The 18993-nt window shown below is 60.3% G+C and overlaps 1 protein-coding gene across 1 annotated transcript in view; it reads left to right on the top strand.

Moving 5' to 3' along the window:
* The window catches only part of UNC5A (unc-5 netrin receptor A), a 59799-nt gene that overhangs the window by 33642 nt on the left and 7164 nt on the right, over positions 1 to 18993 (top strand). Inside the window, exons 2-6 of the mRNA XM_021698682.1 lie at positions 11004 to 11225; positions 16440 to 16583; positions 16846 to 16949; positions 17096 to 17276; positions 18640 to 18804. Of these exons, the coding sequence (XP_021554357.1) occupies positions 11004 to 11225; positions 16440 to 16583; positions 16846 to 16949; positions 17096 to 17276; positions 18640 to 18804 (816 nt within the window). The remainder of the gene's footprint in view (positions 1 to 11003; positions 11226 to 16439; positions 16584 to 16845; positions 16950 to 17095; positions 17277 to 18639; positions 18805 to 18993) is intronic.

Below are 18993 nucleotides of genomic sequence, written 5' to 3'. Positions count from 1 at the left end.
GAGGCAGAGTGAGGACCGGAGACCCAGGCTTCTGATGCCCGGCCAAGGTCTCTGGGCCCTGCTCCCAGCAAGTATGTACCCTGGGCCGGTTGCTGGCAGGATTAGAAATGACACAGCGCCCAGCCCAGAACTTGCCGTAAGTAAGGGGGGTGCTTCGACTCAGCCACAGTTACTGCCTCCCCCGCAGCTTGCCAGTCCCTGAGACGGACACCGCTGAGGAGGTGGCTCACACCTGCTGCGTGCACTTAAGGGTGCGCAGTCTGATGGAAGAGGCAGCCATTGCCCCACCAGCCTATGTCAGTCGGTAATGCTCTCTCAGCCAGGAAGCCAGAGGGCAAGCCACGCGTCTCCTGTACAGAGAGGAGCTGGGGAGGCATCCCAGGAAGGTGACACCTTGAATTAGAAGTTGACAGGGCTGGTGGGCATTGGGAGTGAGTGGGGTGGCCTGCAGGTGCAGGGGAAGGTTAGAGTGAGGGGAAGGGTGCAGGCATGCAGTGAGAGGGGTCGGTGGATGCACTGAGCTGGCTGTCGGGTGTGGGCTGGTGGCCAGGATGAGGCTGCTGCATTGGGTGGGGCAGGGTTATGGGGAGCTGACCTTTACCCCGGTGGCCGGTGGAAACCGTTTCAGGGGTTTGAGGTGTGGGGCGAGATTTTCTTTCTAGAAATAGCACTGTGGTGGTAGAGTTGAGGAGGGCACCAAAGCCAGGAGATGGTCGTGGGAAGGCACGTTCTGGGCACTGCGGGGTGGGGGCTGAGGAGTTGGGTAACCATACAGCAAGAGAGGAGAGAGGAAGCAGGGGGTGGGAGGGAGGCTGGGGGCACTCAGGGCGCTAGAATAGTGGTCAGGGAGCAAGAGGGCCTCGTGGCTCTGAGACTCCCCCTGAGGCTCCTTGGAGGGTATAACCCTTCTGACTGAGAGTGATCCCTGGGCACAGGAGGTTAGGGGGAGCCACTGAGCCCAACCTGGGACGTGCCTGGTGTGAGGTTCCAGGAGGCATCCGGAAGCAGGGAAAGTAGAGCTCAGCAGTGAGGGGGCTGGAGACCCTAGCTGGGGGGCCATGGGAGCAGAGGCCTCAGGAGAGGCCAGAACACAGCAGGGTAAGCCACATGGTGGGGAACGGAAGAGGAGCTGGGGTGCAGGCTTGGGGACTGCTGGAGCTGCTGCTGGTAGGAGCTGGATCTGGACTGGGTTTTCCTGTGGGTCCCTGTATGCAAAGAGGTCCAGGTGGGCTCAGCTGCCGAGAATGGGGTCACAGGATGGCTGATGACCTGTGGTCACAGGGTTACCATCGTGAGGAGGGTATTGACCCCAGCCAAATTTAGCCCAAAGGACAGTAGGCAGTGTTGTTATGTGTGTGTGTGTGTGTGTGTGTGTGTGTATACGAGGCTTGGTGTGTATGTGTCCATGAATGCCAGAGCACTAGGCACAGCGAGTATGATTCTGGAGTGCTATGTGCCCAGGACTTCCTAGGTGGGACTGTGACCACCGGACACTCCATGGGGCAAGGACTCGAGTCTGTCTTGGGCACTGCTGTGAGGCCCGTGCCTAGCCCAGTGGCCGGCACATTGCATCCAGCACGTATTTGGTGAACACACGTGTCCTGGTTAAGAGCTTAGGGCACTGTAGCCATCTGGCCTGGGTAGGAATCCATCACTCACTACTTACTTCACCTCTCTGTCCCTTAGTTTTATTGCTTAGAAGTTGGGATTCAAAATAGCTCTTTGCCTTCTAGAATTATCGTGAGGGTTAAATAAGAAAATCCATGTTCTGCTGAGACTGCGTATATGGGTGAGTGAGTGTGTGTACGCACGTGCACGTGTATGTGGGTGGGCATTTGCTGGCCGTGGTTGTGGGCAGCATCTCACCGGCCAAGGGCACGTCCCTGTGCGGCCGCCCTCTTGTGGCTGGGCTCTGTCCAGGGGCTGAAACTGCCCGGCCCTGTCAGGTGCACGCCCAGCCGAGCCAGGCGAGGGAGCGGCGCCGCTGCTCCGGCCTCCCCCATGGCCTCCACTCTGGCCAGGCTGACATTAAACCAGTGAGATAGGAAATGCCACCCTATCTGGGACAGGGTCTTTAATTAAATGAATTGCGAGCAACATCGTAAAAATGCTGATGGGGTCATAAACGGCGCGGCGGCGATGCCGTTCATCATCCCTTCGGACTCGCCGGGCCTCACCTGGCCTGGGGGTGGAACTGGGCACGCGGGGCTGAGGCACCCGGGAACTCTGCAGCCACCAGGGCCTCTGGCGGGCAGGCTGGCGGGTGGGCAGGACGGCCAAGGGAGAGGGGAGTTGGGGGGGCACCTTGTTTTAAGGGTGCATTTGTGCAACAATTGCACCACTCGTAGCTTAGCCCGGGTGGTTCCCTGGCGAGGGGCAGCTCAAGAGCTGCCTGGGGCAGTGGGGAGGGGAGGGCAGGCGGCATCCTTCGGCCTGCTGGCCAGTCGGAGTTACCCTTGATCCACGGGCAATGTGAGAATCTGACCCAGCCTGGGCACTGATTGCTGAGTGACCTTGAGCAAGTCCCTCCCCTCTCTGAGCCCCAGCCTCCTCATTAGGAAGACAGGTAGACCCCACCCCACCCGCCCACCTGCCCAGAGCCCTCCTGGCCTCCCTCCCACAGCCTCCTGCCCTACAGGGAACGGCGCCAGGGATCCTGTTAGGTCCTTTCGGACCAGGGCTGCCATAGGCCCTGGCAGGGCTCAGAGCTTGCATGCTGACCTCCCGCAGAGCAATGGTGAGGAGGCTGGGCCAGCGCCCACTGCCCACCTCTGCCAGGTGAGGCAGGAGGAAGCTTGCCACATACACACGTGTGCACACGCACACGCACGCACACAACCACTACCACCCGAACCAGAAACACGCCCACAGCAACACACACTGCGCCAGCAGAAGATCCCATAGCAGGAGAAAACCTTCCTTCCCTAGTTCTCTTTGGGCTGTGCGACCACATAATTACCCTGGATTCCATTCTATTTAATTGCAGCTTATTAAATTCTAACCAGCCAATTATCAGCCACAATTACAGCTTAATTCAGGGACACAATAGCTATTTTATCATTTGTTAATCAAATGCTTATTTAGGCCTCAGCTTGATTAACTATTTCTCTGGCCCAAAGTGAGGCCCTGTGGTAGGAAGGGGCCCTGGGAAGAGGCCCCTGGGACCTGTCCCCGCATCACAGCACTCCCTTCCTTGGCATCCCACTAGCTTCTAAGTCTCCTTCCCTGGTGGGTTTGGGGACCTTAGTGATGGTAGCAGTGTGACACTGAGTGTGGGCACTGGGTTGAGTCGGAAGACCCAAGTTTATGTGTTCCTAAACTCAGCACGTGTTTATCAAGCACCTACTGTGTGCCAGGCCCAGGGCCGGGTTCTGGGACTGCAGCAGTGACCTGCGGTCATGAAACATTTCAGGGAAGGGGACACAGACAGTAACAAGGAAACAAAATTCCAAACAAGATGACTTCCAGTAGTGGTGAGTGCTACGAGGAAAATAGCCTGGGAAAGAGATGGGAGGCTAGAAGGGGCACCTTCAGACATGGTAGGTTGGAGGAGGTAACAGTGCAGCTGAGGCCTGAGGGATTCAAGGGGGCAGCCGTGGAAGAGCAAGGGGCAGCGTGTTGCAGGCAGAAGAAAGAGCAAGTGCAAAGGCCCTGGGGAGAGATAAGCTTGGAGGGCTTGAGAAACAGAGAGCGTCAGCACGTACACAGAGTGACCAGAGGACGGTAAGGTGGTCAGGGCCAGACACTGGTCCAGTCAATGCCCAGAACCCCTGCCCTGTGCCTGGCCCGGGCTGAGAGGTGTCAGGAACCCACTCAGCCCTTTGTGGCTGGATGACCTTACGTAAGTCCCGAGCTTGCAAACCCTGTCTGTAGAATGAGGGGCCTGCAGAAAGCCCCGAGCGCAGCTCCCAGATGACACGCCTGGTGTGCGGCAGCCACGGGCAGTACAGCCTGGCCACCCCAGGTGTGAGGGTCCCCCACCCCTGCCCGCTTTGTTCTTTGCGGTTCGGCCTGTCTGTGTCCTCCTCGTGGTGCCTGTGTCTGTCCTTGTGACCAGGCCCCTGCAGCCCACCGGGGAAGGGGGTGACTTTCCTGCGATCTTGGGGAGGTGGCCGCTGCCTCTGTGGCACTTCCGTGCAGGCATTGCCGTGGGAACCTGCGTGCGTGCGTGCGTGTGCGTGAGTGTGGGCCAGGGTACCAGCCCCCCACCCTGTTACTTCCACCTCGCACACACTCCTAGACCGGAGAGCCTGCAGCTGCCTCCTCCCTCCTTCACTGACCACGCACCCACCGGGCCAAAAGAGCCTGGCCTCAGACCTGCGCCCCCGCCTCCAGGAAGTCCTCGCTATTGGGAGCGACAAGCAGCGGCCCCGGAACGAAGGACGGAGGAGGGATGGGCCAAGGGGCAGAGCAGGGAAAGAAGAGAGGCCTTGGTGGGCGCCTCCAGCCCCCAAGCAGGGTGGCAGCCTGGTGCAAGGTCAGCATGATGTGCCCCAGATGGGAAAACGGAGGCTTAAGAAACAGCAGGGGGGGGCGGGGGGGGGAGGGTCCTGCAAAAGCCAAATGAGCCCCAGAAACAGCTGACAGGCAGCGCAGAGATTTGTTACATGTTGGATTTGGAAGAACTCTGAGGCACCTACCCCAGCTTGCCCTGGCCCTGTGGCACCCCATTGTCACCTCCAGGCAGGTGCGTGTGTCCGGGTCGCGGCTGGGAACCTCGGGGTTCTTGGTGCGGCTCCCAGGTCTGTTGTCCCGGGGCCCCCGGCCCACCATTCCTCCGTGGCCCCCACATCCCGCCGCTGTCTGCGCCTCTCTGACAGCAAGCACGGCTTCGTCCCTGCTTACCAGAGCCTCAGGGAAGCTCCCTCATCATGCAGTTGCCCACGTTTTAAAAACCAGTAACTCATGAAGCAATCTCAGGCCGTGAAGGTGCAGGAGAGCAGAACTCGCCGTTCCCCTGCATGTCTGCACGACCCCCCTGCCCCGCCACTGTGGCCCTGGCTTTCTGTCCCAGCCACCGCCCCTGGACCCTGCGCACGCGCTCTGCCACCTGGGGTCCAGCACAGGTGCTTCAGAAATCAAGTTCCCTTCCCGTTGATTTCTTTGATTGCTTGCTGCCTTGCGGGCTTGATTGACGGATGGGAGGGCCAGCAGAGCCAGCTTCCCGTCAGATCTGAGTATGTGTCCTCCACTCCCAGCCCTTTTCTCTGGGCTCTGGGCTCATTCAAGGGGGTGATGGTCACCAGGCATTCAACAAACACCTCTGGGCACTCGCCATGTGTCACATCCCAGCCAGGCTCCAGGGACGTGCAAAAGGATGCCACCATTCAGTCCCGGCCTTCAAGGTGCTGACAGTGGGGAGACAGACTCATGAATGGTGACGATATGAGGTTTGAGGCACTGGGCAAGTTCAGCTGAGCTGTGGGAGCACAGAGGAGGTGTGGCCCACTCTGGCTGGGGGGTCAGGGAAACGTCCCAGGGGAGGAGGTATTTGAGCAGGCCTCAAAGGACAAGTAGAAGTCCCCCAGGCAGAGGGACCTACCAGGACTTCGGGACTGGCCCAGAAGAAAGAAAGGTTCTCTTCCCAGCAGCCCAACCCAAATCCCAGAGTCCCATCTGTTCACGTGAGGTGACCTGTCCATCTGGGAACCAGCCACTGTCGGATGCCCACTTCTGGGGCCAGCCCACCTGGACTGAATGAGCATATGGCCTGAATGGGATGGGGAGAGAGCATCCTCAGCAGAAAACCAGGTACTCTTAGCCAGAAGGTGAGGGAGGCAGAGCCTGGCATGCAATGTGCACAAGCCCTTGAGGAACCGCAGAGTTAAGGTGCCATCCCGCTGGGCACACTTGGAGGGAGGCCCTAGAGGCAAGGCCAAGGCAGCTTATTGCCAGGTGAAGGGCACGGAGCATTAGCCTGCGGCACTCTCTTCTCTCCCCCCGGGCCTATGAAGCCGAGACACCCAGGCCCCATGGGGACCTACCAAATGCCAATCTCCGGGCAGGCAGTCTGGGAACGTACATGCCCAGGGGTCAGGGGGCTCAAAGCTGAGTGAACGGGCAGGAAAAGTTCAGGCTGGAGAAAGAGAAAGCCGCCAGGGCCCTGGCTCCCTCCTCCACCCCATTTCCAAGCCAGAATATTTCTCAAGAGCAAAGCAGGGACTTGTGGCTCTGACCACCAGGACTGCCGGGAGGATGGAAGGAGCGGGTGGTAGCAGGGTCGAGGCTGCGCTGGGGAAGCAGCGCTCACGTCTCCCGGCTGGATGAGGCCAGATGACACCCTGCCCCCACCCCTCCTACCCCACTCCCAGGGACTCAGTCTTTGCTCAGAAAATATGAGTTCATTAATAGCTTGATTAATCACACCTCATGTTTTCATGGTGCTTTTAAAAATAAAACACTTGAAAGCACTTTCACACCCACCCTGGGCCTCAGAGTTACACGGGCAGGTCTTACCATCCCAGGCTGCAAGTGAGAAGGGGGCTCAGCCTCCGCGGAGCAGCGGGGCGGCAGCGCGTGGCCCTGCGGGAGCCTGCTGCCTGTCCATAGCTCCGCCTGCGGGCCTCTCTGCACGACCGCTGGCTCTCCGTGCAGGACAAGAGTGGAGTGGCCACCCTTGGCAGATCTGCTGAAATTCAAGGGAGAAGAAGGGGTAGTCATTCAGTCACTCAACAAACACTCCATCAGCATCCTGGGCTTCCGCCCCAAGCAAGTACAACAGTGTGCAAACTATTCTGAATGTACCCTGGAGGGAGACTCTGGGGACAGGGGTGGGCACTGGGGCAAGTGACAGAGAGTGTGGATCCAGGAAGGCAACCCAGAGGAAGTGGCACATTTGCTGAAACTTGAAGGCTGGGTGAGAGTTCCCAGATGGACCTCACGGGGCAGGTCTGCCATGGGGTCCACTCCATCGGATGCTCCCGCATCCACCTCCCCCCACCTGTTCATGCAGGAAGACCTCATCATTCCCTTGCACACAGCTCTCCAGAGGCTCCCATTGCCGTTGCAATAAAATCCGAACTCCTTACTGGGCCCTAAAGGCCCCAAGTCAGGTCCCTGCTCCCTGCCTCCCATGAGTCTCCCTGCCTCCCCTCCACTTCGGCCATGCTGACCTCCTCGCAGGCCTCACACATGCCTGGCTGCTCTCCACCGGGTAACCTCTGCTGCTCGCTTTCCCAGAAGCCCTCTTGCATCGGCTCTGGCATTCAGGGCTCCACTCAGGCATCACCTCTGCAGAGAGATCTGCCCCGGGCCCTTCGCCCCTCCACAGCCCTTGCAGCCACACCCTTTCAGAAATAGCACCCCTTTTATCTGAGTCATAAGCCTCAGTAACATCTGGAATCCTCGATTTTGTTTTGTTTCTCCAGCTTGGAGAGCAGGGACTGTGTTTGTCTTGCTCACTGTATCCCAGAACAGGTCTGGTACCCCAGAAGTATTTGTTGATTGAATGAATGAATGAATACATTTCAGGTCATGGGAGCACTATGAGAGGGGAGGGAGTCTGTCCCAGGCTCAGCTCTGGCCAAGCCCCCACCTGCCTCCACGTGCACAAAGATGAACCTATGTGGTCTGCCAAGCCCTTCTCCCTCGTTGTTCATTGTGCAGGAGATGCTGGGGACGGGGACTGCTTGGAAGGTTGTTCCCACCCTTAATGGGGCGTCCAGAGCAGGGGCGTCAGCTGGAGCTGACAGCCCTCCCGAGACAGGTGGGAGGCAGCTGGCCAGCCTCAGGGCTCACTGGAAGTGGGGTTCGTGCTTCGGGGCCTGAGCTGCATGCAAGAGCCCATTGGGGATCTGCCAGTAAGTGAAAGAGGTTTTCTAATTGATTTCCAGTAAGGCAGCTGGACCACGTCCTCTGCAAGTGGGAGAGCCTTGGCTGGGGCCTGGTGAACAGAACCTCTGGGGTGCAGAGCCGGCCAGGCGGTGTGGTCGGTGGACCCTGTGCCGGGCAGCCTTCCCGCAGCCCCCGGGGTTCCGTCCGGCAGAGCAGTCCTTCCCGGCGCATTGCCTCGGCAGCTCCGAGGGGCACCAGCAACAGGTGGCCCACTCCCAGGCCCCAGTTGCTAACGGCGGCACCAGGCAGCCTTGAGCCGAGCAGCAGCGACCAGGGAGGGATAGGCTGGCTGAAGACAGAGGCCTTAGCTGCCCACTTGTTTCTCCTGCGTAAGAGCTACAGCACTGAGGCCAGGCCCTGGATGCAGAGGGGGCAAAACGGTATGTGTGGTTTCCTGGGCGAGTGAGGAGGGGGACCCCTCTTTCCAGAGGAAGAGACAGTAGAGCTGGGCCCTGAGGAGAAGGTAGAGAAGTGCTGCTGGCAGAGGGGGGAGAAGGGGTGTTTGAGGCACAGAAGACCGTGGGCAGAGACCTAGAGGTGGTGGAGGACCAGAGACCTAGGAGGGATCAGTAGGTGTTTCTGCACAGGAGCGCTGGAGAGCTGTCTGCCAGGACAGAAGACTCAGGGATGCCAGCCAAAAGCCCTTGGCCCCATCCTGAAACACCCATGGGAGTCAGGCACACAGTAGAAAGTCGAAGAGGCAGGCCTGGGGTAGGGCAACAGGGAGTGGTGGGGACTGTGGCAAACTAGAGAGCTTGTGCCTTGTGGGAAGGATCACCCGTCATTGGGCCCTGAGCATGCACTGCTTGGTGTTATCTTTTTTTTTTAGACAAGTACAGGATTCACGTCAAAGGGAAAGACGCTCACTCTGGTGGCCTGTGATATGGAGGGGGAGAGACCCGCGGCTCATGCTCCGCCTTAGTTCAGGCAAGAGGCCTAAGTGGGACAGTGAGGGGTCAGGCAGATCACAGGTGCTGACCACAGGGTGGAGCACATGGCCGGCTCCAGGGCCAGAGGAGGGGAAGCCAGCTCTGGCCACCCAGGAAGCTTCCCGTAGCTCCAAGAGGACATCCAGTGGGGCCTGAATTTACCCCTACCCGTGGTCTTAGAGTGTCCTTGGTAGAGGGCATAGCTGCAGCCTGGAGGGTGCCCCCTGGGTCCACCCAGTAAATGCCTCCCCTCAGGGTGAGGAGGGGGGGCCGCACCAGCGTGGCGTGATGGAGGCCCTGGAGAAGTGAGCTATGTCCTTATTGGTCACAGTACATTTATTTTTCATTAGCAGTTAAATGCAGACATGAGGGATTGCGCTGGGTTCAGCGGGCAGCTGACGTGAGCAGTGCTCAGTGCCGCGATCAGTAGGGAGGCTAGAGGGCCACTCACTCTCTGCATCCCCAGCCGGGACCCCTGCCCACCCAGCCCCGAGCCAGCAGGCAGGCACCGGCCGTTGCATGGAGCCTCCACAAGGTGAGGCGCAGGGAAGCCTGGAGCCTGCCACTAAGGGGTCCCATCCCCTGCTGGAGCCGGTGACCCCTGCCCCTCCTGCAGATGCTGTCTGGCTGAGTCAGAAGTGCCCTCCACCTCCCCGTGTCCCTCCCACACAGGGGCATGACTCCCCACCCCCATCCTGAGGGCAAGGCATCGGCGGCTCTGTGCCTCCAGTTTCCTCATCAGCCCTCAACCACGAAGACATTGCTATGAGGGCTGCTGAGCTGAGGGAGAGGAACCCTTTTGCCATCAGAAATGCAAAACCACTAGGCCCTGGCAGCAGTCGGCATGGGCCGACCACGCACAGTGCCTTCTCTCTTCCTCACTATGGCCCGAAGAGTGGGGTGCTCCCTCCAGCAGGCGGGGAGATGGGTTCGGGGTGGGGTTGTGTGCCTGAAGTCACACCAGGTTTCAGCCTCTTGGCTGGCATTCTCAGGACACCTGCAGGACCAGGCACAGATCCCCTCCCCAAAATCGCAATCTTGGGGTGGAGAGGGCAGACTCCCACCTTGGAAAGAGAGGCCCTGTGCAAACGGCAGAGAAAGGGCAGTGTGGATGCCCTCCGTGCAGAGAGGGAGCCAGGCCTTCTTGGGTTAGAAGCCCTCTGTGGGTTTTGGACTGCCTCCCAAAAAGGGTAGATGGTAGAAAACCCAAGAGGCCGACCACGTGAGGCCCCTCCAGACTCTCCCGAGGGGCAGATGACAGAATGGCTAATTCACCCAAGGTTGCCGCTAGCAAGGCACAGCATTGGTCTCTGAAGCCCAAGTTCTTCCCTCTCTACACCCAGAGGCCACGGTTGATTTGAAGAGTGGGTTGTGGGGAAATCACAGTGGCCCTGAGGGAAGCCAGGCTGCTGGAGGCCTGTTTGGTGGGCAACTGGCTGGAGGCTGAGGGTAGCCCCCCTCCATCCTCCCACTCCCTCCCAACTCACCCTTCTCCACCCTCCTAGGGGTCCTGCTGGTGCAACAGACCGTCAGGCTGCTGTGCGGGCTTAGCTCCGCCAAAGCCTCAGAGCCGATTACCTGTGTCATTAGCAACAAATGGCTTGTGGGATGGTTGTGGTTTTCGTTAAAATTAGAAGTAAGCCCATATTCAGGTCTCCTTGAAGGGGCAGGACCTGGCCTAGGTCCCTCAGGCTCCCAGACACACTCTCCTGTCCCTAGCACTGCCACCAGCACCCCCGGCTCCCCCTCGCAGCTGCCCCCTCACCTCCCTCACCCGCATGCTCTTTCTGTGAGCACCTCCTACTTCCAGGGGCCAGGAACGCAGATGATCCCAGAAGCAGCCCCAGAGACAGCCTGGCATGGGAGGAAGGGACCCTGCCCACCTGCCCTGCTGGGGTCCTCTCCTTCCTGCCAGCATTCTCTGGACCTCCTAGGGCAGTGGGCTGCCACCCCAGGTCCCTGAACTTCTACCTGAATAACAGTGAGCCCTAACTGCCGCTGTCTGTGGAGGGCCCCTGAAGTGCTGGGACTCCCACCCTTGTCTCATTCACCTCTCCATAGTCTTCAGAGGTGGGTGGGCTCCCCCCATTTTACAGAGGGGACACTGAGGCTCAGGCCTAGATTTGCGGGGCTGCCTTCCCACGGCCCAGCCCCAGCCTCTGAATGGGCATGTAGCCCCCAAGGGCCCTGAAAGCCTGGCCGAGGCCCCGGCTCACCTTCCCGCTTTGCCCCCCGCTGCAGGTGCCCAGCAGAGTGCCACGGTGGCCAACCCGGTACCTGGCACCAACCCAGACCTGCTCCCCCACTTCCTGGTGGAGCCCGAGGATGTGTACATCGTCAAGAACAAGCCGGTGCTGCTGGTGTGCAAGGCCATGCCTGCCACGCAGATCTTCTTCAAGTGCAACGGGGAGTGGGTACGCCAGGTGGACCACGTGATAGAGCGCAGCACGGACGACAGCAGTGGTGAGGCCAGGCTGGGTGGCCAGGCAGGGCCAGATGAAGGGGAAACGAGTCTCAGCCTCAGGGAAAACGGAGGCCCAGAGAGGGGCTTGCAGTTACCTCTGGCTGCACACCTGGGAGCAGGAGGCCAGGATGTCACCAGCCCCGTGCCAACCACCCAGCTCCCCAGAAGAGGCAGGACTCCCACACTTAGGACCCCCTGGATATACACCGAGGCCTTCCCCAGGAGGCCCCACCCTCACCAGACCTCACCACTTGGTGGGGGTGTGAGTGAAAGGGAAGCCCCCTACAAATGCCCCAGGATGCTCTTCTTGGAGGGGCAGACTCCCCCCGCTGCATCTGAGCCTGGGCTGGGCCAGGGGCAGCCTGGTGAGAGGAGCCGGCGAAGAAAGGGAGTTCGGAGGGAGGAGGTCCCAGATGGTTGAAGAGCTCGCAGACCTCATACTCTGTGATTGTTTGATCCGTGTGCCCCCATTCACTCATTTGCACATTCCCTAAGCACCCACTTTCATGCTGGCGACACAGCCACCACCCTCTGAGAGCCCCAGCCCTGCAGAGAGGTGGGCAGCACGGTGGCCTCTCTGTGAGTCCTGCGGGCTATGGCAGCGGGAGGAAAGCAGGACTGAGGCACCTCGGGGGAGGTGGCATGGAAACGAAGTGGTTATGAGAGCTGGTCAGAGAGAGGAGAGGGGACCGGCATTCCAGGAAAGGGGCTGGGCATGAGCAAAGGCTTGGAGTCAGAGAGGCGAACGTGCTGGTCAGGGCCAGCAGGGAGGGTATGAGGTGTGCACAGGGAACAGCGGTGCCATCTGGAAGACTCCCCCATCAGGCTCTGGAGTGCGGTCACAGGCCCATGGGATTTCAAACTGCCAAGTGGTATGGCCAGAGCTATGGGTGACTCTTGGGGTGACACTGAGGAGAGGGAGGCAGTGAGACTGAGCTGAGACGCGGAGGGAGGGGTTCCAGGGACAGCAGGCAGACTCAGGAAGTGCCCTTTCCATGGGATGCCCCATTCCCTGCCCCTCCCCTGGCCTTAGGCAGCAGGTGGGCAATGGGGATGTGAGCAGAGAGCCCTTGCTTGGGTCCCAGCACTCCCCAAGGGCAGGCCTCTCTTCCTCCTCACTAGCTGGACCCCAGTTAAGTTTACTTCCTCTCCCTTCACCCTGGCACTCTGTGACGCCCCCACACATGAGGAGCCTGAGACACACGGCACACACCCGTGGGGGCACGGCCACCAGTGTGAGGCCAGAGCTGTGGTACGACGAGGGAAGGCTGGCCGTGCCCAGGAAAATTCATGCTGTCAAGGCAGGCGAGGGAGCTCAGACCCAGAGGGCTGGCCCAAGCCGCCAGGCAGGAGGGTCTGGGTAGCCCAGGAAAGATTCCAGAGAAGGAGTAATTTCCAAGCGGGAGTCTTAAAACCTCCTGGAAGGAGCATCTCGCAGGTCGAAGGGCCGGAAGATGCAAATGCAGGAGTGGCGGGCCAGCCTGCCAAGACCCAGGTATGGGCAGAAGGGGCCCTGGGGGGCAGGCAGCGGGACATAGGGTTGCGACCACACCAGAACCTTGGAGAGTTGGTGCTGGGCAGAAGGGGACTGGAGGAGGGGGGCCTGCCTGGGAGAACTTGGAAGCTCTCATAATAACCGGGATGTGAGCAAAGGTAGCCGTGAGTTGAGGCGGCGGGTGACTTCGTCCTCAGAACCAGCCTGTTGTGTTACAGATGGCTCTGACTCATCCAGGGCCCCAAAAGGGTTCCAACCAAACACTCAGGTCCCTAGAAGTCACACCTGACTCTCCCCTAGCAGAGTCAGCCCGGGCTGGGCTCGTTCCTGCCAAGCGCTGGCTCCCCAGTTCATGACCCTGCCCAGGCGCCTGAGCCCTGCAGTGCCCTGGCCTACACACGGCTGCTCCCTGCAGCTTCTCTCTTGCAGTGCTCAGAGGTTCACTCTGTGCCAGGCCTAGGTTAGCCCCCAAGATGATCCCCCACCTTCGGAGCCCACGTTCAGACCCCAGCAGAGGTACCAGAAGCCTCCCTGCCCCTGCTACTTGAGGGCCTGGCGGGAGTGTCTGCCTCCCCTGCCCCCGGCCTCGGTTTCCTCATCTGCAAAATGGGGGTGAGGAGGGTCCCCTTGCAGGTTGGTGGGGGAAGCCATGAGATCTTACACACCCCGTGTGAGCCCGGTTCCAGGCCTTTCCTCACTTCCCAGCCCACACCCAGGGCCCAGCACCACTTTGGGGCGTGACGAGGCCTCCCACTGCTGTGACAAAGCCCCCAGGGAGAGGACAGGTGAGGAGAGGGAAGCTCTAGTCAGACACCTGCCTTCCCGCATCATTGAGGGCCTGTCTGGAACTTCTTAGAAGGCTCTAGGCCAGTCTCCTGCTGCTCCCAGCCTCCCTTTCCAGGCTTCCACACACACGCCTCCTTGTCTCCTGCCATCAGGAGGTCTGGAATCCAAGGCTTGGCTGAGCCATACACAAGAGCCACCACCCCACACTCCCCAACAGCCTCTTCTGGCCTTGCTCCCTTCAAACCAGGCAGAGAGCAGAGCTCATGGGGACAAATCCCTCCCGTAATCACTGCGGCCCTTTCCTGCCCCGAGCATACAAACTCAAGCCTCCCATGGCCAGCACATCTGACTTTGTATTGATCTTGCTGATCTCTCAACCCAAAGCTCTTGAGTGCTTCGAGAAGAGATAGGCTTCCCTTGCTCACGAACAGATGGCACTGCAGTGGGCAATGGCGCCATGCGGAGACTCAGACCGAAGACCCTGACCCAGAAACATTCTGTTGTCAGGCAGGTATGGGAAGTCCTAGGTCAGCACAGATCTGCAGCCCCACCCGTTCCTGTGTGGGTAGGTGGGTGGACACCCCAGGAGACAGCATCCCTGGCTTCCCCTCACTTGTCCCCATTCCCCATCCAGAAGGCCAGGAGGAGGGACCAAAGCCTGAAAACCCTCACACCCAAACCTGCTGATGCTATAAAACCCCAAAATTTGTGAGACCAAGCCTTGGAGTCCCATCTGGGATTGTAATTTATTGTGTGTTAAACAAACTGGTTATTAGAAGCAGATTGGTGAGAAAGTGAGAACCTAAGCCCCACCTTGACCTCAGATACCCACCCTCCACCCCACTAACCCTCCACCTCCCCAGAATACTCGGCCCACCCACACTGGTGCCTCCCCATGTGCCCACAGCATTTACACACCCACTTGTACCCCACACACTCCGGGGCCAGCAGGGACCCTGCCTCCTTCCTCCCCTGGCATCTGCTCAGTGACCTGCAGGGAGGAAGGCACCGTCTTCACGTCAAGGACCAGCAGGACAGGGTCTGGGTCTCCCCCTGGGTCCACCACCCTCCTGGAGCATGTGGGCCTCAAGGGCGCTGCCTGGATCTGGGACATCGTGGACAAACTTGGCCCTCATTCATGGCAGCCGGAAGGAGATGAGGGGGTGGCAGTGGCAGGACAGAGAGGGGAGGAGATGGGGAGAAAGAAATAGGAGTGCTTATATTTAGTGCTGTTCTCCCCAGACTGAGTTGCCTGAGCTCCCACCACCACCACGGGGGATGCAACAGTCCATCCATCCATAGACCTGTCCACTCCGGAAAAGTACTGAGTTCAGAATGTTCTGAAAGTCTCTCACCACTAACCCCAGAAGCTTAGAGCAGGAGGGCCCTTCGCCACCCCCAAGTGTATGCAAGGCTCCTTCTCAGTTGCCCCGAGACTCCATGTGCTTGACAGGTAGCTGGAGCCCAGGGCCCTTCTCCTGTGTACAGACCCTGTGAGGGACCCTGGGTTCTCAGCCCTCACCCTACCCCCAGAGAATGCACACATTCTTCACTCTTGTGAAAATGGGCGGCAGGCAGTGCCCAGAACAGGGAGCTCAGCCATGAGGACCTCGGCCGGAGGTGGACGCCGCCCCCCACCACCAAGTCTCCTGTGAGACCTCGCCAGGGGCAGGGGCCAGGGAGAAAAATCTGGGCACCCAGTGTGGGAGCTGGAGAGAGTCATGAGGAGGGGTCCGGGCAGGGGCCGGGAAAGACACGTTAAGGAAGTTGAGAGGGAAAGCAGCCTCCTGGCCTGCCTGCTCAGCTGGGCGGCTGTTCCTCCAGCAGAGTGCAGCCCTAATTGAATTTCTCTGTTAACAATGGAAACACATTGGTTGCCCGGCCTCTCTCCCTTTTTCTGATAAGCCAATGACCCGAGGGAAATTGGGGTCAGGAGAAGGAGAAATTGGAAACAGTCTTTTCTCACTCCTGGGGACACTGGTTTTGGCCAAGGGCCAGGGGACCGGAAGAGGGCTGGTATCTCCCCTTCTGGGTCCTCAGAGGATCTGGGCGCCCCCCCGTGCCCCATTTTCCGGGCCCAGGTGTGGCAGAGGGTAGGGGGGCTCAGGCTGTCCCTGAGAGGGGTCCCTTCAGCCCAGCCCAGTCAGGGTAGAGAGGGTCCCAGGTACCCGTCACCGGCCAGCTTCACCTCTGCAGACTGCCCCCCCTCACTCCCTCCCACCGTTTCTCCCATGAAACGGGCAGGGTGAACCCTGAACACACTCTGGATTCAGACAGCCCTGAAGTCTCCGTCTCTCTAAGCCTCTGTTTCCTTATCCATAGAGTGGGAACAATACCGTTCAAGGGAGTAGATTGAAGAAAATAAGCCAGCATGTGGGAAACCCTGGCTAAGCCCCAGGGGTCTATTATCATACTACATAATCGCAGTAATTATATTGTTAATAGCTGTTATTATATTATCACATGTCAGAATCTACCTGCTAACCCCCAGGGAGGCGAACCAGATCCTTCCTCACCTTTTTTTATCCACAAAGGCCCCAGAGCTATCCTAGCTGCCCCACCCCTTCTGCCTTGGGTCCTTGAAGGCCAGCCCCTGTAGCCCAGAACTCCTCTCTGCTGTAGTCTCTGAAACAACAGGAAGCCCATTTGGAGCCATTTCTCTGGCTCCAGGGAGACAGGCCTTGGGTAACAAAGTATAATGAATGGAAGTGCTAAGGGCTGGCTCCTGGCCTTTGGGAGATCTAAATGGAGCACCCCGCAGCAGGGCTCCCCCAGAGTTCCTTCCAGGCTGAGGGTTGCCCTCGGGGTCCACTCTCCTTCTGAGCAGAGAGTAGCCATGGTGGTGGAGGGACCCCCACACATCTGAGCGGCAAGAACCGTGTGAGACTTGGCACAACCAGGACCCTGGCTACCCACCTCTCCTGCCCCCCAGGGCTGCCCGCCATGGAGGTCCGCATCAACGTCTCGAGGCAGCAGGTGGAGAAGGTGTTCGGGCTGGAGGAGTACTGGTGCCAATGTGTGGCGTGGAGCTCCTCAGGCACCACCAAGAGTCAGAAGGCCTACATCCGCATTGCCTGTGAGTCCAGGGCTTGGCCCTTGGTCAGGGGTGGACGGAGGGTATCGCCAGGGGTAAGGGTCTGGTCAAAAAACCTCAGGTCCTGCCTTGATGCGTGGAGGAAGTGCCTCTGCACACTGCCCAGCCACCCCCATGTGCCCCTAGTCACTTGGCACTTTCTCCTGCCATGCGCCACGGCCCCTGCGGGACCAGGGGACAGGGCCAGCCAGGCTGAGCCGGCATGAGGCACTCAGGCTGGAGCACACTCTTGCTCTTCTCCCAGATTTGCGCAAGAACTTCGAGCAGGAGCCGCTGGCCAAGGAGGTGTCCCTGGAGCAGGGCATCGTGCTGCCCTGCCGCCCACCAGAGGGCATCCCCCCGGCTGAGGTGAGAGGGGCTCTGGTGCCCGCTCCACAGGTGGGTAGGGTGCCCAGGTCTCGGGTCCTGCCTGCCCTGACACCCCCAGGGGCTACTCTCGCTCCAGGTAGGGCCAGCACGGGCGGGCAGTGCAGTGCCATGGCTCCCTCCCCCAGGTGGAGTGGCTCCGGAACGAGGACCTGGTGGACCCGTCCCTGGACCCCAATGTGTACATCACAAGGGAGCACAGCCTGGTGGTGCGGCAGGCCCGCCTGGCCGACACGGCCAACTACACCTGCGTGGCCAAGAACATCGTAGCGCGTCGCCGCAGCGCCTCAGCTGCTGTCATCGTCTACGGTGGGCCCCAGTGCTGGTGGGGCAGAGGGGCTCCCGGGCACAGGGAGATGGGGCGACGATGTGTGGGTGGCTCCCCATGGAGCCAGGGCCCGGTGGACCAGGCTGTGGCCTGGCTGGGAAGGCCAGGGAGAGGGCTTGAGGGGCGTGCCTGGGCAGGGGTGTGGGACAGGGTGGCGGTCCTCTGTGGCTGGACCAGCCCTTGGGCCAGGGACATAGTCCAGATGGAGATGAGGGCACAGGACGGGAGTCTAGGAAAGGTGGCAGCTCACAGCCCATGCTCCTGTGTCCCAGGTGTGGGAAGTTGAGTGTTCCAGGCACCCCAGGGGCAGGCAGAGGGGGTGGGTGCAGCAGTTGCCCTCATGAAAGCCTGGGGTCTGGGCCGGAGGAGCATGGGAGCTGCAGCTAGGGCTGGCTGCCCGGAGCGCGTGCAGAGCCTGCTGGGAGAAGGGGCTGTGGAGCGGGTACTGCTAGGCCCTGGGGGCTCCCCTCCAGGGCTTCTCTGCCAGCACAGCCACAGCCCGCCCCTTTCCAGCTCACAGCCCCTCTGCCCTCCCGCCCTGGCCCCTGGGCCAGCGTGTCTGAGGAAGCCCCCGCTCCCTGACCCCAGTCCTTCTCTGTCCGGCCAGTGAACGGTGGGTGGTCGACGTGGACCGAGTGGTCCGTCTGCAGCGCAAGCTGTGGGCGCGGCTGGCAGAAACGGAGCCGGAGCTGCACCAACCCGGCGCCTCTCAACGGGGGTGCCTTCTGTGAGGGGCAGAATGTCCAGAAAACAGCCTGCGCCACCCTGTGCCCAGGTACCAGCGGCCGCTGCCTCCCGCATCGCTCCTCACCACGCCATCTCCGTGCCCTGGCTCCATTGTGCCCACCAGCCTGCCCCCCATGGCTCCATCCCACCCGCCCCCACGCAGGGCCAGGCTCAGTCCAGGGCTGGGATGGGGTTTAGTGTGATTGGAAACAGGGCTTGGTCTGTGTCCAGGCTAGGCCTTGGCAGAGGGGCTGAGTCACAGAGTCTCAGGTACAATCAGGACAGGTACAGACAGTGTGGGGCAAGGGCAGGGCACCGCCTGAGGCTACAGAACCACCTACACCTGGAATCACAGGGTCAGCGTGGGACCAAGTTCCCTTGCTGCCCCAGGGCCAGGACGGCCCCATAGTGTGGATAGAGCAAAGCAGGCCCGGCATCATCGTGCCTCCCGTCATTAGCATGCGTCATTCAGACCAGTGGACACCAGAGGGTGTGCTCCTTACCACAGCACTGCACCTAGGTCTGGATGCCCAGCAGGGCCGCGCTGGCAAACTGCCGAGGCTGCTGCCCGGGCTGACCGCACCACCTCTTCTCTGTTCCTGTCTGTCTCTCGTCTAGTGGATGGCAGCTGGAGCCCATGGAGCAAGTGGTCGGCCTGTGGGCTCGACTGCACCCACTGGCGGAGTCGTGAGTGTTCTGACCCAGCACCCCGCAATGGAGGCGAGGAGTGCCGGGGCACTGACCTGGATACCCGAAACTGTACCAGCGACCTCTGTGTGCACAGTGAGTCCCCTCTGCCCCGGGAATCCTCTTGATTTTGCCAGGATTGGCCCTGACCAGCCCCAGGGAGGTGATGGCTAAGAGAATCAGTCCCCTGCCACAGGCTGTACCCCCTCTCCAAAGTTTAGGACCCTCGGGAACTCCCCATCCCTAACATACCCACACATGTGCCCGTGTGTACCCCAATACCTC

The sequence above is a fragment of the Neomonachus schauinslandi genome, chromosome 7 (assembly GCF_002201575.2).
Source record: "Neomonachus schauinslandi chromosome 7, ASM220157v2, whole genome shotgun sequence".
NCBI classification, from domain to species: Eukaryota; Metazoa; Chordata; class Mammalia; order Carnivora; family Phocidae; genus Neomonachus; species Neomonachus schauinslandi.
Note: the sequence above shows the minus strand (reverse complement) of the source record. Positions and strands in the feature narration are given on the sequence as shown.